A 25,182-nucleotide genomic window follows, 5' to 3' on the forward strand; every position below is an offset into this window, starting at 1 on the left:
GTACACAGCACACATTCTATTTATAAATGAATGCAAAGTGGCATCTCATAGAGCGTGTACTAATCTCTTCAGACACACCAAACCAAGCATCCATGACTGGTGCCAAGAATGGCTTTCCATTATATTTTATAGATTACGTTTGTTTAAAAATATGTATCATTAGCATTTTCCTTTAATTGCTATCCGTCTTTGGAGCAACATTCCCAATTATCGTGAACAGATAGACATGCGAACGCGGGATGGATGTTGCTGTACGCTCTCTTAAAGTGACAGTGAACATTTGGTTGATCCGTTCCACAAAGAAAGCGCCCATTACGATGTGGAGAGCATGACAACCATGTGATGCGAGGGGCTTATAAGAGGCGCGCCACTCAACGAGACCGCTGCTGCTGCTACATCGCTCGCTGCAAAGGGACTTTTGCCAGGGAATAGTAAATACCGTTGAAACGGCAAATGTGAAGAGAATGCAACTCAAAGTTAAGGGAATTAAATTAGATAGCTGTTAACAGACCGTGCTGCACATTTTGTTATCGTTATTGTTGTTTTTTGTTGCACAGTCCATACGGTAACGGTTAATTATCCAAAAAGCGCCGTTTTGCTCCGGGGTGGAGGTGAAGTCGGTTGTGTACAAAGCAAAGGAGGGGGACACATGGCTTCCCCGAGGCTGGAAACTTTCTGCTGCCCCAACCGCGACCCGGCCACATCGGCGATGCTATCCTTCACGCCGCTTGGCTTCAACGCCGTGTGCCTGACGAGCGCCGCCGTCAGCCTCGTGGGCTCCCTCATGCAGCTGCTGCCCAGGGTCCACAAGGCGCGTGGTGGCAGGGGCGGCCGGGGTGGCCCCCCACTGCCGCGAGAGGAGCTCAGCCCCGGCGCGTACCGAGATGCCGGAGGTGCGGGTGGCCCCCACGCGTCGCCCCACGTGTCCACCGCCCGCACCGCGCGCCTCTCCGCCTCCACGCACATCGTGCGCATGCTGGTCCTGTGCGACACCATGGGCTGCCTCGGTATTTGTTGTCTCTGTGTTAAAGTCTTCAAACCCTTGTGTTAAATAGGGGGGCAGGGCGGGTGTTTGGGGAGGATGGGGGGGGGGGGGGCAGCCACTGCGGGTGATTTGGGTGTTCGAGCATGCCCAACGTTTGTAAACGTTCGAAGAAAAGTATTCTGAATCAGTGAAGCCCATTGAGCTAAGAGCCTCTTTTTTTCAAAGGGCGACTCGGCCGGCAGACCACTTATTTGGTGATACTGTACTGCTTTGGCAGTGGCACACAAATAAGAAAAACTAAATACAATCCGTAAGTAAGTGCTATAAAGGGAAAACACAAATGTAATCAGCAACGTTTATGGCACAGGCAAAAGTGTTCACGAATATGTTGTGGTATATTTTTGTTTAGTTTGATACAGCCCATGTAAGTATCACCAAATGATTTGTTTAAATGTGTGTGGTACATTTGTTTACGGATCGTCAAAATGGTGGTTTTTAAACCATGCGTGTGCACATTTATCACATCTTAGACACAAGCTGTGTTAATGTCATCAATGTTTCATTTCAAGAAGTGCCATTCCTGCAGGCATCATTGTCCGTTCATCCGTGTGGGTGTCCTCACCATCATTCGTCGCTGGGATGTCCACAGTGAATGCCACTTACGTGTGGCCCAGCGTCTTCTGTGCTTCCACCGCAGTGAGTTGACCAGGTTCTCACACAAAAAGGTTGAACAGGGTCACAGGGCATCTGGGAATTTTCCTGGTAAGCCAATGCTGAAGCTGGCTACCTTATATACTTGATAAGCCACTGGAGCTTTACACTTTTAAATCTAGATTGACAATGAATTCCTTTAGAACTGCTTTTTGTGTTAAGTTGTCTTGCCACACACCTCCGATTAGCATGGTTGGCTACTACAGTGTTAAAGAAGTTCAACATATATACATACAGTCCAAATTAAATTGGCCAGTGTGGATTGAATTCAAGGTTTAGGTGAAGTGTGATGGGTTTTTTTCAAGAGCTGCTAAGGTCAGAATTACAATGAGACACAGTTGAGAGGCAAAAGAATTCCAGGATCGAGGAGCGTCAACTTAAATTTATGCCAGATCAAATTTATTGCAGTGAAAGCGGGCAGCAACATCTTAGGTTGTGATGATTTGCATCTGGATCAGCAACATAGTTGTGCCTTCCACAAATTTTCATACGCATGGAAGACATTTGGGCCAATGTATCTCTCCTGTCTGAAAGGCCGCAACCAAAACTGAAAATAGCGATTACAATGGTGCATTGAGTAATTATTATCAAAAATGAAATGCAATGTGGAATTTTTATTTATTTAATGAAGTCAATGCTGAGTTTAAAACAGCTTTGCAAATAATAGCACAATCCATAATGGTCAGAAATGTAGAGGATATTATTCTTTAAAGGTAGACAAAGAAGAGTTGTGTACAAACAAGAATACCAGTTGTATTCCGAGTGGATTGGGGGTTGTGTGAGACGAATGGAACCAGGGTGAGTGTATCAAGTTCAGCATACACAGCCCCGACTGTTATCAGCACTCCAGCTATTGATTCCCTTTGGGTTTTTGTGACCACGCATTCGGGCCAAAAAGTGATACATCAAACGAGGAAGAATCGCGTTTGTGGGTAGTTTGTCTTCTAACAGAATTCCACAAAAGAGTAAAAACTAATTTTACTTGAATTGGGTCTCAAGTCTTTAAACATTGTGTTGTATAAGTGAACTAGCATTATGGTATAATGACTTAATTTTGCCCTAAGTGGCTTCAAATTTGGAAAAAAGATCAGTCTTCATTTCTGGAGATATTGTTGTAAAAAATACACCTGCTTATATATTCTTAATACAGTGTATTTTTTACCAAGATGTTGTGTATTTAAAAGATATCTCTTGTTCTAAATGTATTAATTGATCCCTGAATATTTAATTCAGAACTTCAATCTTGCAAATAGGATGTTTATCTGAGTATTTTTCTGCTTTGAGCAATCTCTATATAGTATTTAATGTGTAGTAAAACAGGTACTCTTTTTAAAAATGCACTTACAGACGAATACGTAATACACATAATTAACTAGAATCCCAATGATTATAAATATGAATAATAGTGTATGAGAAAACTCACTTTATAATGAAACAAGTAATTTGTCTATCATTTCTCAAATTACGTTTATCACCACTGGTATATGACAGTGGAAAATGATGGCAAGCTACCATTCCTGGATGTTTTGATCGACAAGAGACCTGATGGCTCGTTGGGACACTGTCTACAGGAAAGCCACCCACACAAATTCCTATCTAAAGCCTGACTCCCACCACAATCTAGCCAAGAATAATTTCCTCATCAAAACACTACACCATAGGGCCCGTTGCATCTCCGACCAGCACCACCTAGCCAATGAGCTTGAACACGTATGCCAGGCTCTCAGGAGGAATGGATATTCTGACCGCACAATCTGCAAAGCTGCATCCCCAACCATGGGTAGAGAACCATCTGAGGACCCAATAAAAACCATCACCTTACCATACATAGCAAGGGTCACCAAAAGGATTGCCAAAATCTTAAACAAACTCCAGATCCAAGTTCGGTTCAATACAGTACACAAGCTGAGTTGTGTCTGCGGCAGCAGCTACATTGGTGAAACGAAGCGACGTGTCTCAGACCGGGTTCACGAACACAAAGCGGATTTGAAACACGGCATAACCAACTCCTCGGTGGTGGCGGATCATTGTTTCAACGCTGTGGGCACACTTGACATTGTTTTCTCCGAGACCAAGGTGCTCTGCAAACCCTCGGGCCACCTTCAGAGATTTATTCATGAAGCCATCCAGATATACAAACACAGACACAACTTTAATCGAGAAGATGGATTCAGATTGAGCAATCATTGGACGGTTGTGATAAACCACGTCAAGTTTAACTGATATGATTTTCACTCACCCACCCGGATGTCCCCCTCCTCTCTCACCCACCCGGTTGTCGTCATCCTCACTCACCCACCCGGTTGTCGTCGTCCTCTCTCATCCACCCGGTTGTCGTCATCCGATTACGACTCGTACCACAAGTCCATTTACTTGCTAATTTATCCCGCCCCACCCGTCCCTGCATGCCACAAACCCTCCCCCTCTCCCCTGTGAACTCCCACAGCCAAACTCCTTCCCCCCCCCCCCCCCCTTCTCTCTCCCCTCCCGTGCCTATACAGTATAAAGCCACAACAGCAGATCATTTTTTTTACACCTGAAGACGGACGCTTGTGTTGCGACCGAAACGTCGTGTTTTATTTTATTATTTTTTCAATCTACGCAACTTTACCGAAAGAACCAGAGAGTATGGTTTATGACAGTTATTATAGCCCATATTCCAAAACGAATGCATTCTACGCAGTTGTTGGTTAATGGAAACCACTGGCATAAATAAAATATCTGCAATATATATTTTTGGAAATAGAACACGTGTATTCATTTCTGCAAAACTAAAAATCGTATTAACTAATATAAATGTATGGCAGTTAATTATATTCTTTGTATTCTTAACCAAACATCTTACAGTTTAATCTCCAGCACAGCTACTTAATTTTATGCATTATGGTTCAAATTACAACAAATGCCATTCTTTGTTCACACACTCAGCATGCTTGGCATTCCAAACTTCCCATGACCACAACATGACTTGTAACAGTAGCTGAGAAGAATGTGCCTCCCATTTTCTACAATGAGCTCCTACACCCATTTTGGAACAACGCTTCTATGCACTAGTGTTGGCCCTATGTTTGCCTACAAAAAGTAATGTGTTCCAGTCAACTAAATATTCATTAAATAATACGAATTCAATCCCGATGAAGCTTGGAGAGCTGAATGAAGTTAAAAATAACTCACAAAGAAACACCATGTGAAAGACCCAACGTAGAAGGTTCCCTGGATTTTAACTTCCACGAATGCTCATGGTCCACCCCAAACCGGTTACTGTATTTGGCTTGACCACCTGAATGCAAAATTATAGTTGTTGCTCTGCATTTACATCAGTTATACGAAAGAAGTGGAAAAAAATACGTAATCAGTTATGGAAAAAGTTTGTCAAATATTCAAATTATTGTTTAAAGGTATTCAATGGAGTGGGGCAGAGAGTAATTATGCACATAGCGAGGATTAAGTTAAAACATTAAAGCAATAGTTTGGCTTCCATGGTAGCCCAACACCTGTTCTGCTAGGCTACTAAAGCTGCACATGGAGCTTCTTCAGGTGAGACTTGACGAGTGTCTCAATGCAAATCCTTTTATCACTCTTTGTGGCTCCATGTTTCTCCGTATTTCCCTCCAGGTCTCCCTTGTCTCTAGCTCCATGTGTCTCTATATCTGATAGTTGTATAAATGTAAATAATGTACAGGCGTTTAAACAATTTTTTTTCACATAACGACTACAAGCCAATCAATGATTGGTCTTTCGGTTAGCACGGCGAGCTGCCAATCTCAACGCCACATGATTTGGGGGTTGACTCAACTGTCATCCTTCCACGATCGAAAAAAATTAGACTACTTCTTATTGAGCGACTACGTTTATATTTAAAGTTTTGTGTTGATGACAAATGCCAATTGTATTCAAATTAACATATGATAAATGTAGACATTTGTTGTTTCTGTGTTAACAGATTTGGATACAGCTATTTTATTCAGCCAACTTTCTCTGGGCTTTTTGCTTTGCTGCCGATGCCTATTTGGTAGCAAAGAGAGCTGCAGGTTCCAGGTGGGTCTATTTGTTTTTTCCAATGTGTAAAAAAAAAACTATTAAATTTGCAAACTGTTTTATACATAGTCATAACTTGCAACCACTGATGAAATATAGAAGAACTAAGGGCAGGCATGTATTTAATTACCGTAATGTACGTTTATGAACATTTTGCATGCATATAACTTATGGCTTCTTTAGTTTTACTAAGGAACTGCAGTGCAATAAGGAAAGAGTGCAACTTAATGGAGGTATCATTGATGGTTCTCACTTGAGCTCTACAAATCCCATTACATCGGTCCGTTCACTCCTGCAGCCACTTGTTAACCGCTAGGGCAAGAGTTACACTTTCACACAAACATTTTCATTCTCATTTTCTCTGCAAAGAATAACAGTTCAACGCACGCACAGTTAAAATAACGTACTACGAGGCCTATCCTCAACAAATGCAGATCGTTGAAAGCACGCCAATCCAGAGCCTCCCAACATATTTGTTGCTGAGTCATAATACTGGGCTCTGATTGGGCTCGAGATGACATCTGGTCTGCGAATTTAAATAGATAGTAATTCCATTGGTTAAGACGCCAATCTGCTCACGTTTTAATTAAGACAGCTCCAGCCAGTTTTTGGCTGGAGATATTGGCTGCAACAAGAGAATGTAGTATACAATCATTTCAAGATCATCGTTTAAGCTAATGCATCATGCATTTTTAATGCCAATACGTTTTTCTGTGCAATAATTACATTGCTTAATATCTCAGGGAACACATTCCTGCGGAGGGAGCTGGTAGGAACGTTGGGTTGCTCGGTCAATGCCCAGGGTCAACGGCGGCGTGGTGTATTCCCCAAATATGCCCGACTGTGAGGGCGGGCACAAGCCGGCGTGAGTAGGTTAAACGTTGAGTTTTATAAAGGCACCACGGGGTGACCAGCCCCACCACCACCCAGCCCCACCCCTCCCACCCCCCACCCAGCCCCACCCTCCCCACCCAGCCCCTCCCCACCCAGCCCCTCCCCACCCTCCCCACCCTCCCCACCCTCCCCTCTCCACTCAGCCCCACCCCTCCCATTTTTGGATGCAAGACGGACGGACACAATAATCCCCTGTGGACTGGTGGAACCAGGAGGTTCCTACCAGTATAAGCTAGCATGTTTTATATTCAAGTGAATCTTGCACAACAATGTGTGCTTTTGTCAAGTGGCATGAAGTCAAGAAGGTAACTGATATTTGTATCAACCTCATGATGAATGCAGATGCAAATTTGAGCCTGCTGCAATCTTACTAAGCAGCACTAAATGTTTAGCGAATGGATGCTAGTTACTTGGAGAAAACTATTTGAATTGGAAGGGACCGTGTTCTTTTTATAACTGTTTAAATAAAACTACAATTTACGGTAACATCACAAGTACAGGAAAACACAAAGTATGAACCATACAATTGTAATGTCCAGCCCTGTGTCAATCAAATGCTGGATAAAACCATTCCCTTGCCGTAGAGGTAGTTTGACCATACGTTGTCACCCTGGTCAATGTGGCTTTATGGAGGGTCACACAATCACTGATGTTAGCCATAGCAGGAATCGAACTGAAGTTGCTGAGTTCATAATGCAGTGCGTTAACCATTTCCACCGCTATCAGCGGATTAGGTAACATCTTGTACGTATATGGCCACTCGACATTGCATTATAAAACCGACATGCTCATACGGTATGTCTAATAATCAAAACATGACATATTATTAACTAATAATCATTTTCGAACACTTATTAAATACAATCACAATTTCAAGAGTTTATTTGAAAAAATGCGTGAGGTGTTTTTCCTGAAAAATTTCACTCTAAAACTTTAAAACACCTTCTGGTGAGCCCTGACCTAATGGACTGGTCATTGTGACAATAAAAAAACGCCGTCTCAACATTATTTTAGAAACAGACGTGCGTTTGACTGTTTTACACAGGGTGTTAATATCGACTTCAAGCTACATTACATCTCATTGGATGCCGAAAACATTTAAATATAACATTTTAAAACATTTAATTTAAATATTTGTACAATTTTGAACAATGGAACGTGTATGTTCTTTTCTTTGTACAAATGACGTGGGCAGCACTATGACCCTGTACCATATTATTGCCTGGGGTCTCGCCTGCCTGCTGTGTGTGGAAGGGGTGGTCACTCTCTACTACCCGAGCATCTTCATGTGAGTCCTGTGTTCTTCTGCTCATCGTTAGTGCACGTCAGCACGCACACGCCAGCACTGGGATAACATAAACACAATATTTTTTAAATCATATTTATACCGGATAAATCCGATGAGCTATAAAGCTCTTCTTTACAGATGTCCGGTATAAAACATCTCAAATTTTTATATGAACACTTTACATTGTGGTTGTATTTAAATGTGTTGAAAATTTTATGCACGGCACTGAATTTATGTTGTAATAAGCGGTTATCAATACTCATGAGAGTGTAATAAAAACAAGTTTAAGAATTGCATATCAGAAAATTTCCCGTGTATCCTCACAAACGGTTGGGTTAAGCGCCATACGTGTATATTCGGGTTGTCACGTTTTTCCACAGACAACCCAGACCTACGAGTATTCTCGGCCTAGATTAAATAAAACGTCGGAGTACACGGTCATGAAGTTGGGCGGTTGCGCAGCCCCATCAGTGGGGCTGTAACAGGACAAAATGTATCCGCAACAAAATTAATATAAATTATGTGAATGCAGAAGGAAGGCAATCAGCATCAAGGGGCGACCTAATATTGGCTTTTTCGATTGGGACTACATAGCAATCATCAATCATCACCCCCAACTGGCAGAGTATCGCCCAAGGTTACCCTTGCGAATGACTGGTTTCTTGAGTTTTCACTTTGCTAAACAATATAAGGTTGAGCTTTAAACTTAAACAATACAAATAAATTCCTACAACCCGGACACAGATGTTAAATCCTGGACAGTTGTAACCCTCGTGTACATTTTCATTATTACTGTAGATACCAATGCATATGCAGGAGCATACATGTAGTGTGGAAGTACATTATCGACTTACAGAAGTAGAGTGTGTTATCCTTCAGCCCAGGAAGCACACGTGTGAGCACACACATCTTTTAATCCTCTTTTCAATTGCAGGTGCGAACAGAGCATAGAGCATGCCATACCACACTACATCTGCACCTACATCCCAATGTTCATGGGTTTTTTTGTCAACCCAATCCTCTTCTCCCGGACAGTGACTACAGGTGAGCGAGCATTGGTTTACATTGTGCTGCTATTAAAAATGACATGTGACGGCTAGAAACAATGGGCCTTCAGAAATGTTTTGAGCTATGAGAATTAAAAATACTTCACCATCGGGATAACAATAATTTGTCTGTGGCAGCCCCCTCCATCTGCAAGGCCATCCCACTGCACGTTCAGCGTTCATTCTGCAATGACTTTGAAGAGATACTTACAGACCCCATCTCCCTTGCCCTACTTATGAGTGACACTGAGTTTGGCTCAGCACCTCACAATAACAGTTATATATGTCAGTTAAATATTGTGCACGTTATAAATTGCATTGTTCAAACAACTCGAGGGAAGGGACAAATAACGCAATAACTCCATCATGACACGGCGGGTAAAAGTAAAGCTTTGAGGATTTTGCAGTCGTTTCCTCCCCTGAGCTATTAGAGCTGCATGTGGAGTAACTGTAGATTTGAGACTATGGGGTCGGTTACAGGGGATGGTGAAAAGAGGAGCTGGGATCATAAGTAGATTAATTAGATTTTCAACGAAAAATTGTGATTGACTTATTTTTTTTAATTGATCATCTGGGTCCCTTAAAAAGGTTCGCCGTCCCCCACACCTTGCCTCCCGAAGGCGGGAAACCTCCGATGAGCCATGCCCAGCGAAGATGCCACCAAGCCACATCCATCGCCTCCCATTCAGTGACACACATCGGAATAGCGGTGAAACTTTTTTCCAACCGTCTTTGTGCAATTCGACTAGTCTGGTAATCGAATCCATAGTTTGAAATCAATTAATTTCATACTGTTATTAATCAGACAGCCCAGCTATGGTGAGTAATCCGGATAAGTCCATATATTTAAGACTTCAACAAGTGACGTGGACAATTTTGCTTTAGCTTACAATTGTATCAATTGGCACAAAATAAGAATTGACCACACACTCCAAAGCAAGATCATCCTGAAATGCAAGATCATGCTGAAATGTAGTCTTGAGGTTAATTAATAATGTGTCACTTAATTGCTACTTTGCATTGTATTTTCCCCAGTCTCATCATTACTGAAAGGAAGACATGGCATTTACACTGAAAATGAGCGGAGGCTGGAGTGTCAACTGCGAACTCACTTCTTTAAAATAATGCTGGTCTTTTTCATCTGGTACAAAAAGCACCACACCTCCCCTTTAATATTACATGATAGGTGTTTGGTCCCTTATCAAATACAATCAATGATGCACGTGGAGCTTGTGCAATTGCATGCATTTCAGTTGTAAGTTGGGACATTCCTTTTTTCCATCACCATATTCCAAGTCACCCACATCCATGATCATCACGTTTACACACGTATCCAGTGATATTGTATGACTCTTCTCATGCGGCATTCGGCTAGTTCCACGTTGTGACCATTCTCTTATACGTGCGTAATTGCGCAATTTAGTGGCCAGCTTTTATTTAACTCGGAATTCTTCACAAGTGGGATTCACGTTCTGTGGCCCCATCGCACAATGGAGAAAGTTGCAGCTTTCCGCAAGGGCTGCACTTTGTCCATGGCACTGTCAGCAGCCACGGAAGGGCCGCATGTTGTCCGTGGAACTTTCCACAGCCTCCCCATTGCTTGGCTCGAACGAAGCAAAAGCCTTAAGAGAGCTCCGATTAAATAAAGATATTCAAATCCTGGTAGCTGATAAAGGCCGCACTACTGTAGTGATATCACGAGCCGATTATGAAAATAAAATTAAAGATTTACTAGAGGAAAGTACCTACATTAAAATTAAACGAGATCCAACTAATACTTTAGAACATAAGACTACTGCAATCATTGCAAATTAATTAATTCCTAAGAATGAGCAATACCAAATTAAGCCAAGGGCCTCAAAACCACCTAGACTGGATGGGCTACCAAAGATTCATAAAATTGGTATCCCATTAGGACCCATAGTCAGTACAATTGGCTCTGCCACATATAAATTAGCTAAATATATAACTAAACAGATACAGCCCTACATCGGTAGGACATCTTCGTCAATAATAAATTCAGAGCATCTTGTTAATGTGATTAAATATATCAAACTTAACCCTAATGACATTCTGATGAGTTTTGATGTGATTTTTCTATTCACAAAGGCTCCAGTGAGCGAGTCGCAATGGGCTCTCCTTTATCTCCTGCTATAGCAAATCTGTACATGGAAATTTTTGAAACAAGAGCACTTGCGTCGAGTACATTAAAACCATATTTTTGGTTTAGATATGTTGATGACACTTTAGTTGTCTGGCCACATGGTAAAGATACACTTAATGATTTTCTAAATCACCTCAATGCACAATACCCAGCCATCCAGTTCACCATGGAAATGGAGGTGAATAACACACTCCCGTTCCTGGATATTTTGCTTGGTCATGGTCTAAATGGCAAAAAAAACACACAGCGTTAACCGAAAGTGAACGCACAGGGATGCCTATCTGAATGCAGATTTACATCATCACCCAGCTCAGAAGTCCTCTCTTATCAAGACACTGATACATCGGGCAAAAAACAGTGTCAGATGGTGAAAGTCTAGTGAGAGAGATTAAACATGTAAAAGCACTACGACAGAATGGCTACAATAATGCTCACATTAACAGAGCACTGAATGCCAAATCACGATCGCAAAGCAACACTGCTGAAAGCGATCAGATTGTTAAAACAATTAAAATTCCATATATCTCAGGAGTAACTCAGGAGTAACTGCAAAAGCAAAACATTACAGTAAGATTTGGTACAGTACACAAAATAAAAAAAAAACTATCTTGCACTAAAGACGAATTACCTAAATTATCAACAGAAGGTGTATATCGGATTGTTTATGTGGCAGATGCTATATTGGACAGACGGGACGTAACATCAGCGTAAGACTAAAAGAACACCAAAGAAATATTAAATTATCTCAAACACAACTGTCGGCAGTGGCAGAACATGCTTGGCAACAAGAACACTCAATTGATTTTGATAACGTTGAAGTGTTGTGTAAAACTAATTATTAATGGCAAAGACTAATTAGAGAATCCATTGAAATTGAGAGAAATAGAAATAACTTGAATCGCTCTGACAGCTACAGGCTTAGTGCGGCCTGGAAGCGTATTATTAAATAATACATATTACAATTCCTTATAGGGGAAACACATACTAACTGATTACTAACGTAGCATATAATTACAATAACCATCTCCCCCCCCTCCGCCACCCCCTTCTGATTTATGCACCTGCTTGGGTATAATAATTGGGTTAAGCTAATGAATAATACGCATTACAACTAATTACTAATCTGTAACTGATTACTAATCATAACAATTGACTGATTACGAATCTATTATATAATTGCAATACCCCCCTCTGCCTCAAATCACTCACCTGAATGGGTTAAATGATGACGTCACCCTGCTGCTGCTCTATTTAGGACCGGGAGCAAGTGGAGCACTTCACCATTCTGGCAAATTGCCCGATGATGCTGGATGTAATTACCAGCGAAACGGCGTATTCAAAAATTGTAAATGATGTTAAATCACTCTTCAATACACCGGTGGGCTAAAGTAGTGAACTATTTGTCTTTCGTAAACGTGACACATTTTTTACTGTTTGGTAATTTCGGGTGGTGGAGGGTTACGACACATGTATAAATAACGCGATCTAACCCAAAAACGTTTATTATGAATAATTATATTCTCAATGTTATAAAATAAATGTACTTGCCAACCTGTCCATATTGACCATGATAACGCTTATCGAAGTAATTATATTTGTATTTTTTTCAGTTGGATTCCAAACATTATAAATGAAGCACTGCTGTTTGTGCAGGAACTCTCGCTTGGTCTCAGTGAGAAAGCCAATAGAGACATCAAGAACACTGTCTTCATCACATGGTACATGATGGTATGGAACAACATTGCTCTTCCTCTACACAGCAGTGCTCTTATTATGAACCCGACACACTTTGTGGTGGTGTGCTTTATATCAAGAGCGGATTGAGATCCTACAGCTCGTACAGTGCACATAATGAAGGGAGTGAACTCGTTGGGAATGCTTTTTATTTGTTAATATGATTTTCGGGTATCATGAATTGAAATTTTCAGGTTGGCTACAACAATACACACACATATGTCTCTTATTTTGAAATAAAAGAAAAAGCTGCAATTATCCGATCATGCTGTTTGAATCTAATGATGCAGAATTTGTTTTAAACCTTTAACATCAATAAGATTGTGTTTAATATATTCTCCGAAATCAGAGACGAGGGTAACATTTCTGTACAAGAACAGTCACTATTGATATACAAATGTCGTCTGGGCTTTCCCTTTGTCCAAATGAATCCCGAATAACCCAATACTTAGTACATGGCATATAAACAACAGCACTGGGTAGATAGGTGTGCTGGATGTACACTCCACACAACCTCGTGTGCAAAAGCCACTGTTGGTAGGTGCTGGCTAACATTGTATACATTACTTGGAATCTCTGGATGATATTTTCTATGACACAGAAATATGGCATGTAAAATTATATTACATATATATCTTGAGTGAAGCGGTGGCACAGTGGTTAAAGTACAACTTGAGTTTGAATCCCAGCCATGGTTAACATGAGCGGCGATTTATATCTGATCCAATCCTGGGCACCCCTCACTCTCCCACTTCACAAAACAGCACTTACCAGTTTGGTGATGTATGGTCAAACAATCCCCATGAACAACACGGCATGGAGAAAAGGCCTTTTTTTTCCAGCAGTGGATTGAAAATGACAATTATTGCGTACGTTGTCATGTTACATAAGATAGTATTTGACTGAACTTTCAATTAAAGCCACCTATTCAATTTCGAATTGGTAACGTTTTCTCCAAAATAACGTTTTTTTGGGTTAAATCGTGTAAATATAAATGTGTCAATCTAGATTTGAAGTTTTCATAACTGCAGGGATCCATACTCTTTGGTTCTTTCGGTAAAGTCACGTAGGAATAAAATAAATGCCGCGATAACAAGGTAATACCTAAATTTTGATTTAAAGCTTTCGTGACTGCAGTAATTCATATTCTTAGTTTTTTCGGTAAAGTCACGTAAAGTCACGTTTTGTTATTTTGTTGTTTCTCTTCAACGTGACTTTACCGAAAAAACTAAGAATAAGGTAATACCTATCGCATTTACACTATCCGATATAAACTCTTGTTGCAGCAGCTCTTTCTCCTGTCAGCAGTTCTCCTGCTGTATCTGTTCCACCTGATGACGGTTGCTTGTGTTGCGATCGAAACGTCGTGGTTAAATTTATTTTATACCTACGTGACTTTACCGAAATAAACAAAGAGTATAAATATGTCGTTATAATCGCTACCACCCGACAGAGCCAATTGGTAAGGTTTGTCACGTAAACAAAACGTGCCAATTAGTTCCTACTTCAGCACACCGGTGTGTCGGAGTGTAAATGTCGGGGAGACTGCCTCCCGTCTCAGCCCCCGTCGTGACCATGTAATTACAACCTAGGTCACGGCGCCGCGGTGCACGTTAGCCTTGGGGGAGGTCGCTCAATTCCCTGGTCCCAGGAAACCGTGAAGTTCCGTCCCATGAGAGGGCTTCTGGGTGAAAACCTGTCGGCCAGGTGACCTCCCCTCGGGGCTCTATGTGGGTGTGTGTGTGTGTGTTCATGTGGGGGGTGGTGCGGAAAGCGCTGTGACGGAAGCCGGGTGGCTTCGTTGCTGCAGCACCCCCACCGCAGGCACGGCTCCCATGGAGCGGCTTCGCTGTTGTGGCACCACATAAACCCACACAACATTTACGATTCCAATACCATGACGTTTTGCCGGTAGCGTTTTCTCAGTCACAACAGATCTAAACAAATGTAAATGTACAGAATATGCAACAAGTTACTTACATACAAAAAAAACCGCTGTCTCCAGGGCATCTTAAATCCTTTGCAAGGCTTCCTCAACTCGCTGGCGTACCAGGGCTGGAAGGGCTGTAGCGTCCGCGGGCCACGGGCCGCCTTGCGCACCCCGTCGTGGGGCTCGGTGACGGGTGACATGGGCACTGATGACAATTGGATCGGCAGCCCCGCATCCTCGCCCAACGGCTATGGGCAGATGATCCGGGAGTCGAGCAGCGAGGATGGCATCGGCAAGGAGGAGACGCTGAGCGGCTCCCAAACAATAAACACCCTGGGCAGCCTCAGCTGCAAAGGTAACCCCTCCGTGCAGGTGTAGAAGGGCCCCGTGTACAATGGGCTTTAACCTGCTCCACTTACTTTCCCTGTGGCTCAGATGATAATGCTGCAGTATTAAGGTTACACAACCACTACTTTTCCCATCCTCATTTCTGGTTTAAGTTCTCTTATTCTTAACCCGCGGATTTTACGGGTCTGACGATGATCACAAGTAGAATTATATTATCATTTCGGTGAGACATTTTCCTTTCTCACTCCCTACAATAACAGCCCATAAACTGTGAAAGCTATAAACTATTGTTTTTATTATGTTTTCGCAACATGAACGTTGTGGATATATACTTATCAAAATCATTACAATTCATAATTATCAGAATAATAAATACATACAATATTAGAGTAGCACATCGCAGTGTTATCTCAATATTGAATATCATTATTGATTTTATGTTGCCCATTAAGCTCTTAGCCAATTTACTAATAATAGATTACAGGTTTAATATTTGATTGAATTTAGTCTAAATATAAATTTAATATTTTATAACAGATCTTATTTCATTTGTAACTTATACAATTCTAATATAAAAATCATTGTAATATTGTTCTGTAATTTTCAACTTAGATTTGTTTCCAAACATTACAAATGAACAAATGTGATATTGGTTGATTTGTTTTAGCTTAATGGGGAAAATTCTGCCAATGATTCAGAGGATGTCATTGGGGAGATATAAAATATACATTTATGGATATGAGGATAAAAAATTCCTCTTGTCAACGATTTTCCTTTTCCATGAACAATGTCCCCAAGTCTCACTGTGGATGGTAACAACAATTACAAGATAATGCTAGTCGGACATTCCACAACTTGCCATTTTGAAAATATTACTTTTGTGCAATGTATACCATGCCTAAGCATTTTCTATAAGCTGTCTTCTTTAGGAAGATTTCATACAAGCTGCGTGCCATCAGCCTGTCAAATATTGGTGTGCCACGGTGGCGAGATGTTCACTACCTCGCCTGGTATGCAGGAGTGCGTGGATTTGATCCCGATCTTGATGCCTGTATATTTGAAGTTTGCATGTTCTCGCCGTGGTCACGTGGGATTTTCTCTGGGTGCTCCGGTTTTTCCCCTGCACATTTAAAAATAACATGCATTTAGAGTATTTGTTAGCAATCAAATTCCAACATAAGCCACTTCGTTGAGCTATCATGTGTGGCCAGGTCACTTCTGAAAAAAAGATATACAGGTATAGTTCAGTGGAGCCTTACCTGGTAAAATAAAAAAAATATTGTTGAAGAGTATTGAATTTCTTACATCCCATGGTTTAAGGAGAATGCTGCCACACTCTACACCTGCTTGTCCAGTATGTTCCTGTTTGTAACAGGAGAGCGCTTGTATGTCCCCAGGCTCGGAGGACAGCCTCGTAGAGCTGGATGCCGAAACTGTGCACTTCGAGGGCACTGCAGACCCGCAAGATGGTTACGACAATGGTGTCTCAGAGGCCAGCGGGACACCTACATGGAGAGCATCCATTTCTAGCTCGCATTAAAACGTTGAGGGGTGCGGGAGGAGGACGCATTCGTTTTGTCACACTAGTATGCGAATAACGAATTGGTGCCTATATGTTCTTTGTTTCCTTTTAATGTTGGAATGCCAGTGAATAATAACTCGTATAAGCTTCAATTATTTTTCATCAGCTGGGTGTTCGGTGAAGCACAACTGTAATGTAACCCAGCACTGTGAAGGTGAGGCTTGGTCGATCGCACAAATGTTGTGAAACTCGCTTCCCGTAGGTGTGGAGGTGCCATACTCTGGCTCGCTAGGAGACGGTATTACAGCAAGTGGACTAATCACTATCTATGAAAGATAATATTTTACCCTTTCTGGAAATAAAACATGTGTTAAGATGTCCTAACATCACATAGATACCTTTTTTCAAGGAATAAAGTCTGCATTAACCACACGTACTTGTGGTGAGCATGCAAACAACATGTCTTTGAAACTGATTGGCCTACACCAGAGACAGCTTTCTTTATGGCCAAGTTTCACCAGTGTCAGACCAGAGAACGCCAAAAGTGCGAACAGTACAAGGACAATGTACGTATCAGAGCATTTATAGCTCGGGTTGAGCAATTATATCTATGGGACCTTTTTACGAATGTTTGTGCACTGCGAGGAATCCAGAGCAGTTTCAAAGACAATACATATAATTATCAGAGTGTTTGTTTGCATGTTCACCACAAGTACATTTGGTTAATGCAGTACTTGATTCCTTTAAAAAAGGTTTATTTTTGGTGTTTGCACATATTAACACCTGTTTTATTGCTAGAAAGGGTAAAACTTATTCTTAATTTTCATACTTTGACACTGGCAAAAAAGGCCCCATGATAATCACTATCTGTTTCCCACTACGGAGATAGAGTGTTTCCCCAATCATGTTGCTAGGGGTGCTCTGGATTCGTTCCACCTGAACAAACATTAATAAATTAGATGGAAAAATCGTAAAATAAAAACTATGCAGAAGCCTCCTCAAAAAGAGTCCTACGACTCAACGTGGCTCTCCTGGATAAATTCTAAAAAATCAGCACCTTCGATTAGCACGGTTGGCTACGTACGGTGTATACTTAAAGGGTGCTATCAATTGCTCTGGCACACTACATTTTTTAAGTAGTAAAAATCAGGTGGTGGGTTCTCATAATCGAGGCCATGTAGGCTGTCTCCAGTAACTTTATATCTTACGGGGGGTCGGGGGAGGTGGTCTCACACATTTTAAGTTTTTGTTGAACTAACTTGTCAAAACATGAAACATTACGTGTCATTTTATGCAGTGTTGATACAATATGCATGTATTTTTATGCAGTCTTGATACATGTACAAATATAGTTCCTATTTCGATTTTGTTGTTATATTAAGCTATACACTTCTATGAGGAATTCATTTTTAAACGTAACATTTCGAAATACAGAATTTCCCTTGATCTGTGATCCTATTATTACATCCGTGGGTTATCCTCAACAATGTGATCCTATTATCCACGACAGCAGAAGGGTGCGCAAAATGTGAGGACTCAACCTATAATTCACGATTATTCACGAATTTTTCATGGATAAGAGGATACCGTGCAGCATATTACATCCGTGGGTTATCCTCAACATTTTATGCTGTCCTTTCATGCACCTCCGATTAGCACGGTTGGCTATGTACAGTTTGAAAGAAGTTCAACATGCGAAAAAAGGCACTGAAAAAGCTGCCGTGCACTTGCTTTGATCACGAGAACGCAGACATACACGGAGACACAAGGAGATACAGGACTTCCTCTACTTACGAACATTTGACTTACGAACTTGCACAGATATGAACAAACCTGTCCGTATATCTAGTTGCCTGTTCGGACTGAGAGTCGCAAGTTCAACCGCCACGCAATAGATGGCGGTGGTGGCATCTACATCTGCAGAGCATGAAGAATCAGTGGCATCTACATCTACAGTAGAATATTCAACTTTTAAAGCCATCCCCCGTGTTTAGTGCACATGTCATACATCACGTTTGGAATCGACAGGAGTAAAGTTGGATTTAAGAACAAATCGACTTACGAACATACCTCTGGAACCTAATTCGTACATAAGTAGAGGAGTCCTTGTACACTCAAAACGTGTTTACACTTGTGTGCAAATACGTTGTGCTTCAAAGAGCCCCTTGCTATGCTTTAGAGTCGCAAGGCAAATCGCGATATTGGTCCCCCGCCATATCACCGCGAATAAGAGGTGTTCCACCACGTGCACGATCTGTATTTTTATATTTTAGTAAATTGGGAACAAACTATTCGTGTTCAAACATGCAAAACGCAGATTCATCAAACAACATTCGTACACAAGCTATTAGATAAACAGCTGGACGTTTAAACTGTGCAAAGGAATAAGCATATGAAAATATCCACAGATGTTTTAATTGTTTTGTTAGAATTGCAAGCATGTGTTTTTTTGTCGTGTTTCTTTTGGAACCCATGCTTTTCGTTTTCTTCAGCTATCGTCCTTAGTCATTCATGCTCTCTGTTGACAGCTCAGTAAAGACTGCTTTAAAATGCAATTGTTTGTGTTTGCTACCTCCATTCGGTCTTTACAACAATCGTATAAGCATGTTTGTGACGATAAAAGCTGAACTTCACATAACGTGTTTGTTCACTCATTTTTATTTTAAGTAGCTTTTTATGTTTACGAGCATCTGAATGAGCTAATGTTTGGTCCACCATGATTTTTTTCACAACCTTCACAAATGTAGTTAAAAGAGGCCATACAATTTTTCTTCGTTTCCTCGTGCTACTCATCTGGCACCACCGACTCACCTGGCACAAGATGCTCACCTGGCACCGCCCCCTCACCACCTGGCACCGCCCCCTCACGACCTGGCACCGCCCCCTCACGACCTGGCACCGCCCGCTCACCACCTGGCACCGCCCGCTCACCACCTGGCACCGCCCGCTCACCACCTGGCACCGCCCGCTCACCACCTGGCACCGCCCGCTCTCTACCTGGCACCGCCCGCTCTCTACCTGGCACCGCCCGCTCTCTACCTGGCACCGCCCGCTCACCACCTGGCACCGCCCGCTCTCGACCTGGCACCGCCCGCTCTCTACCTGGCACCGCCCGCTCTCTACCTGGCACCGCCCGCTCACCACCTGGCACCGCCCGCTCTCTACCTGGCACCGCCCGCTCACCACCTGGCACCGCCCGCTCTCGACCTGGCACCGCCCGCTCTCTACCTGGCACCGCCCGCTCTCTACCTGGCACCGCCCGCTCACCACCTGGCACCGCCCGCTCACCACCTGGCACCGCCCGCTCTCGACCTGGCACCGCCCCCTCACCACCTGGCACCGCCCGCTGTGTTGTTGAACGCTGCACGCAGGGGACCCGAGGCTCGCCGGGCGCCACCGCGCGGGGCTTCTACCGCCACCTCGCGGTAGCCAGGGGCTGCAGCAGTCAAGACAAAGACAAAAACAAACGTACAGCCTTCACATACGCTTGGGGCAATTAGCGAGCAACTATGAAGGCCGGCACGGCACGATGGGGTAGGTGGCCAACACCACACCCGGCCGCCGTTGCCTCCCCAGCGACGATGTTTACTACACATCACGCCAAGTACAGTACTCATTTGAGGCCGAATAGACCTAAGGGAGCTCAGGACAGCTTCAAATATTCGAGCGGGAATTGAACTCGGGTCGCCGGGTTTGTCACGCAGCGCGCTAACCACTGCACCACCTCTCGCATGCGCAGCAGCCGAATTAACAGCTACAACTACGCGACTACACCGATTAAAACAATTACAACTTCGGTCACGACTACAACGGAACACTAAAACACGACTAAAACAACGACACTATTCACAAAAAACTGCACTAATCACACCTTGAACAACTACAAAACAGCCACTGCAACTCGCCACGGTAACTACCAACTTCTACAACAACTGCTACACAGGCTTACGACTACGCCGTACATACCGGAATTCCACTGCGAACGACCAGTGTAGCCAGTTGCTGACTATCGGAACGGGTGATCGATTGCAAAAACGGTGTTGTATGTACGTATGCATGTTGAACTTCTTTCGCACCGCACGTAGCCAACCGTGCTCATCGGAGTAGCGGTGTTCTCACAAATTCACCGTGGCATGCAGTTGATTGACGGAGGGCTGTGAAAACAATATATATATGTTTTAATACTGTTTAAATATACAAATAATATTCGTTTGGAAACCACGTACATCATCAAGGAATGGATACAATTAGCCACGAAGCTTCTCTTTGAAAGAGCACGAGGTGGCCGAGCGGGAGCTTAATCCGTCAACATCATTTCCGATAAGCAAGGTGGCGCTGCCACCTTGCGTGTGGGGCATCGTGCGCTGGATGCCTCGGTGTGATTCTGCCCAGGAGGCTAAGAGCTACCCAGCAGATGAAACAAAGTGTGTAATCTACGTGTGTTGAACTTCTTTCGCAAACGTACGTTGCCAACCGTGCAAATCGGAGGTGCTGGAGGGGACGAACTAAACACACAAAGTGGAGGGGGATGCGGGATGCCAAGCACGGCGTGTGTTTTCCAGTGATGTCACAGGGGGCTAAGTTTAGGCTGTTTCGGGGGGGTCGGTATGCGGTGAAGGGGACAGCTGCTCTGGCCCTGAAATAGCCCGGCTTTGCCAAGGCAGCGGGAACCCCACCGATCATTCCAATCGGCTCGACTCCTTCGTATGCACAACACCCACCACTCATGTGAAGCACGCACGAACAGAGGGGATTTAGATGGCTCGTGACAAGTTTAAAACATTCATGTGAGTACTGCACGAATTCTCTCTTAAAATCCTATCGTGAGTAGCAGACACTGTACTTGCCGTTTGATTATTTAATTGTCTTTAGACCAAAGTGGTGTGTTAAATATTTAATGCCGACAGAGTGGTGTCTTCTGTGCTTCCAGAGAACTTGTGCATACGCCTGTAACTTTAGTTTTACAACTACTGCATGTCTTCGATAATATAGGTTTTTTTTGGGTTAGATCGCTTAAATATATAAATGTGTCGTTAAAACCCGCCACCACCCGACACAGCCAACTAGTAAGGGTTGTCACGTAAACTGAACATGGCAATTCGTCACAAGTACAGCACACCGGTGTGTTGGAGAGCCAAGCCACAACATTTACAATCTGAGTACGACGTTTCGCCAGTAACTACAACTAGCTTCAGGCGACAGCCAGATTTGTGGAGAAGTCCTCCTGTTTCGTTCCTTATGTAGAGGCGTAGACGTGGTGACCACATCTACGCCTCTATATAAGGAATGTAAGTGCTGTTTAACGTGTTTTTTGCATATTGACAAATTAATAATGTTTAATTGACCCATTATTTTGAAAGTACAACGTTGAGGTTTAAATCCATGTGAATATCAGTCACGATTTATTTACTATTTAATTTACTATTCAAACAACGCCCTCATGGGCTAATTAAAGAGGTGGACAAAATCAGGGGTGAACTTGATCATGTGAAGTAAGAGAGCAATGTGCTTACATACTGTAACCGCTGTGGACTACCTACTGTGAGACGTGATCAATAAGCACCGTTGTAAAAATATAACCGAGTCACCTATTTTATATTTTCTTCAACACATTTGTCGTTAATAAAACATGGAATGGTATACACCTCGGGTAGTTGTTTTTCATGCCCGCATACAATGCGTGCTCATAATTTAACCCCTTAAATGTCAAACCTCGCATAGGATGTGAACGTGTTAGTATATGCCCCGATGGTGAAGTGATGGATGACCAAGAAGAGCAAGGGGACTCTGTAAAACGGCGTCACCTGGTGTCGTCACTGGGTATCTTCTTCACCTGCCTCACATGCATGTTGCTACTGCTCTTCGCAACCACAGGCAAGTGTTGTGTTAATTATTACGGTTGTTGTTGTTATTATGTTATGCAGTAGTGCCAGGGTTGCCACCTGTCTGGATTTCACCTGCATAGTTCGGGAGTTGGCAAGATGTTTGGGTGGCTGGAATTGATTTGTACCGAGAACTGGTACCGGTGTTGTGTTCAACTGTTTTAACAGTAAACTGCACGGTATTGGTTAAGCCGGGGCTGACTAAGAAATGTGCCTGAGTTTGGTCTACAGTGAGAAAAATGGTCACCCTACAGAGTGCAGTCATAATTTCATTGTGTCCTGGGGAAAGCTTAAATGTGTTCCAAGTCCCCTTTTCATTCAAATGCTGGTACAGGATCAGATCCTAATTGGGTGGAACGAGAGAAAAACCCGCATGTGCAACGAAGAAAACTCAAACTACTCGCACTGGGTTTCCAGAGATATGATAAATAAGTCAAGAAATGACAAAAAATGTTTTTTTTTTCAACTTAGTTAAGTAACTTATAATTTTAGAAGCACAGCATAAAAGCAATAAGGGAACACCCCACATGTTGGAGTAGCTACATCTGCATATTTTATCTTCAAGGCTGCAGGAAATGTACGTTGATGATGGCTTCGGGTCAGAGTCAGAGAAAGTGTCATCGGAGAATACAAATTGCCATCATTCATATTATTAGAGTCACGATCTAAAATGTATATATATATAAAACATTTCTCCCATCTTGTGTTTGTGTATTTATAAGGTATTCCAGTCAGCCTCAGCTTGCGAGCAGAAGACTGGAACAGTTTATATATGTACAAAAAACGTAGTGCTTGTGATATCATACTCTATGCTCTGATTACACGTTAAATGACAATTAAGAAGGGAAACAGTGGTGGATTGATATGCCATGAATGTTGTGTAGCGTGTCAATTATAGCATTGCTCTTTGGCTAATTAACGCAATTGGCCTTGTAACTAGTCAATACTGCAGGAGCTTTGCCCCCATCACTTTCTTTGGAAAACATGTTTGTTGACAGGGGCTGTGGAAATACATACACGAGTACGTATGTTTCACTCATGTCTTGTGTCAGATATATTTTGCTGACCAGCACCCCTTTGCCCACTGGTGATTAGTACAGAGAAGGGATCTATACAGGTCACGTGTCTTTTAATAGACCCATTTCAAAATAAATTTGGTATTCAGAGGTATAATTTTTTCTGTAATTAAGTTTAATTTTGGCAAAAATAAACTCCTGGGATCTGACTGTTGTAAATTAGTGATTGTAATGGAGGCATTAGGTGTGCTATGCAATGTAGCTACAACTACGTGGAACAACAGATTGTCCAAGTGTGTAGCAAAAATTCGAACCAGATTATCAGTTATATAACAGCGCATTGGCTAAAACAGTGTGTTTGAAAATTGAATTTGCATAACTCGTATTTCTCCACCCAGGTCTGCTGGATGAAGATTTTCTTAAATATGGTTTCAGTATCACAAGCGCAAACGGTGATACGGAGCAAGGACAGGACTCTTGGATCGCCCCTCCACTTAACGGTGGTTTGGAAACTCAGGACAATGAGTCGGATTGGAGTGGTGAAGGAGAGTCAGGACTGGAAGATGGCAGAGCAGACGATGGTGTTGACTTTCATTCTGGAGACGGTCTCAATCTTCCCATTGTCCCTAACAGGACCTCCGACACATTTTTAATGTCGAGAGAAACTGCAATAGCAACATTACATTCCACAGGAGATTCAGAACTCTTGTTAGCTCAAAACGCCGATGTAGATGGTTCAGGTTCTTCGCAGGAGACTTATTCTGGAGAAATGAGCGATGTTTTATTCGAAGGTTCAAATGAAATTCATGCTCCATACAGCGATGAACTCTTTGGATATAGTGGGGAAATAGATCTTAGTGACTACGTTTTAAGTGAGACACAATTCGGTGAAGACGACTCTTATCATATGCGCCAAAATTTAGGAGACGCTCACGATGAGACTGAAGACATTCCTGATGGTGAGACCCAAGAAATAAGAGACTTTGACAGCATAACGAGACAAAACGTGGCGGTGCCTTTTGTGCCTGACTTTATGAATCTTAAAAAATCTCACGTCGTGGAAACTGAAGGATCAAGTCACGTAAACGATGTTTCAGGTCTTAATGAAATATTTGACAGCTCAACATCAATGCCTGTCAAGCATTTCCCACCTTTGCTGGATGCTCGGAACCGAGAGAGCACCCCTGCCATGAACCCTTGGCCCCAGACTTTAGAGGCTCTAGATGAAGACGTGGATCATGTGAGGCCAAGTGTGGCCCCAACATCGACAAATGCATGGACCACCGCATTTCCTTCTATTCCAGAGATAATTGCATCTCTGCTAACGGAAAAGCCCTTTTTCATAAAGAGTTATCAAGGTGAATGTTATTGTCATGGTGCATTTGTTTTAGTACAATTTTACAAACCACATACTGTAATACAAAAAAACTAGTGAATGCTACGTAACACATACTCAGGTGTAATTCCACAAAGCATCGTTGAATTTAAACCACAATACCCCAGCAAAGTTGAAAAAAAATAATTTGCACAGCAGCCTGATTTAGCCCCCAATCTTAAGAAGCCAGGGTGAAGACTTTTCAATGTTGCACCTTTCCCACCCTCCTCAATCCATTCGCTTAGTGCT

General features: G+C 42.5%; 2 protein-coding genes across 5 annotated transcripts in view; both read left to right on the top strand.

Moving 5' to 3' along the window:
- The first annotated feature begins 649 nt into the window (after positions 1-649).
- Positions 650-19,215, top strand: GPR143 (G protein-coupled receptor 143). 2 transcript variants are annotated; one of them, XM_032956742.2, is made up of 9 exons: positions 650-1,007; positions 1,572-1,681; positions 5,640-5,734; positions 7,824-7,916; positions 8,851-8,960; positions 9,998-10,106; positions 12,737-12,854; positions 14,866-15,145; positions 16,536-19,215. In XM_032956742.2, exons 1-9 carry the CDS (start codon positions 650-652, stop codon positions 16,676-16,678), a joined length of 1,416 nt encoding a protein of 471 aa, XP_032812633.2. In that variant the 3' UTR covers positions 16,679-19,215. The 2 variants fall into 2 exon arrangements, with proteins under 2 accessions (XP_032812633.2, XP_032812634.1); XM_032956743.2 differs by having other exon boundaries at positions 650-893.
- An 884-nt stretch (positions 19,216-20,099) lies between these two features.
- The window catches only part of CORIN (corin, serine peptidase), a 57,547-nt gene continuing 52,464 nt past the window's right edge, over positions 20,100-25,182 (top strand). The window contains exons 1-3 of one of the 3 annotated variants that reach the window (XM_076067892.1): positions 20,100-21,447; positions 22,382-22,534; positions 23,957-24,916. In XM_076067892.1, the coding sequence (XP_075924007.1) occupies positions 22,420-22,534; positions 23,957-24,916 (1,075 nt within the window). In that variant the 5' untranslated portion in view covers positions 20,100-21,447; positions 22,382-22,419. The remainder of the gene's footprint in view (positions 21,448-22,381; positions 22,535-23,956; positions 24,917-25,182) is intronic. The other 2 variants (XM_032956747.2, XM_076067893.1) reach the window with 2 other exon arrangements.

This window comes from Petromyzon marinus, chromosome 18 (assembly GCF_048934315.1).
Source record: "Petromyzon marinus isolate PM22_M1 ecotype Great Lakes invasive population chromosome 18, UKy_Petmar_22M1.pri1.0, whole genome shotgun sequence".
NCBI classification, from domain to species: Eukaryota; Metazoa; Chordata; class Hyperoartia; order Petromyzontiformes; family Petromyzontidae; genus Petromyzon; species Petromyzon marinus.

Bases quoted from the DNA above. Each gene is read 5' to 3' on its own strand.
- GPR143 (XM_032956742.2), top strand. From the start codon at position 650: ATGGCTTCCCCGAGGCTGGAAACTTTCTGCTGCCCCAACCGCGACCCG. The intron at 8,961-9,997 runs GTGAGCGAGCAT...TATTTTCCCCAG, and splicing joins CTCCCGGACAGTGACTACAG to TCTCATCATTACTGAAAGGA. The intron at 10,107-12,736 runs GTACAAAAAGCA...TATTTTTTTCAG, and splicing joins ATGCTGGTCTTTTTCATCTG to TTGGATTCCAAACATTATAA.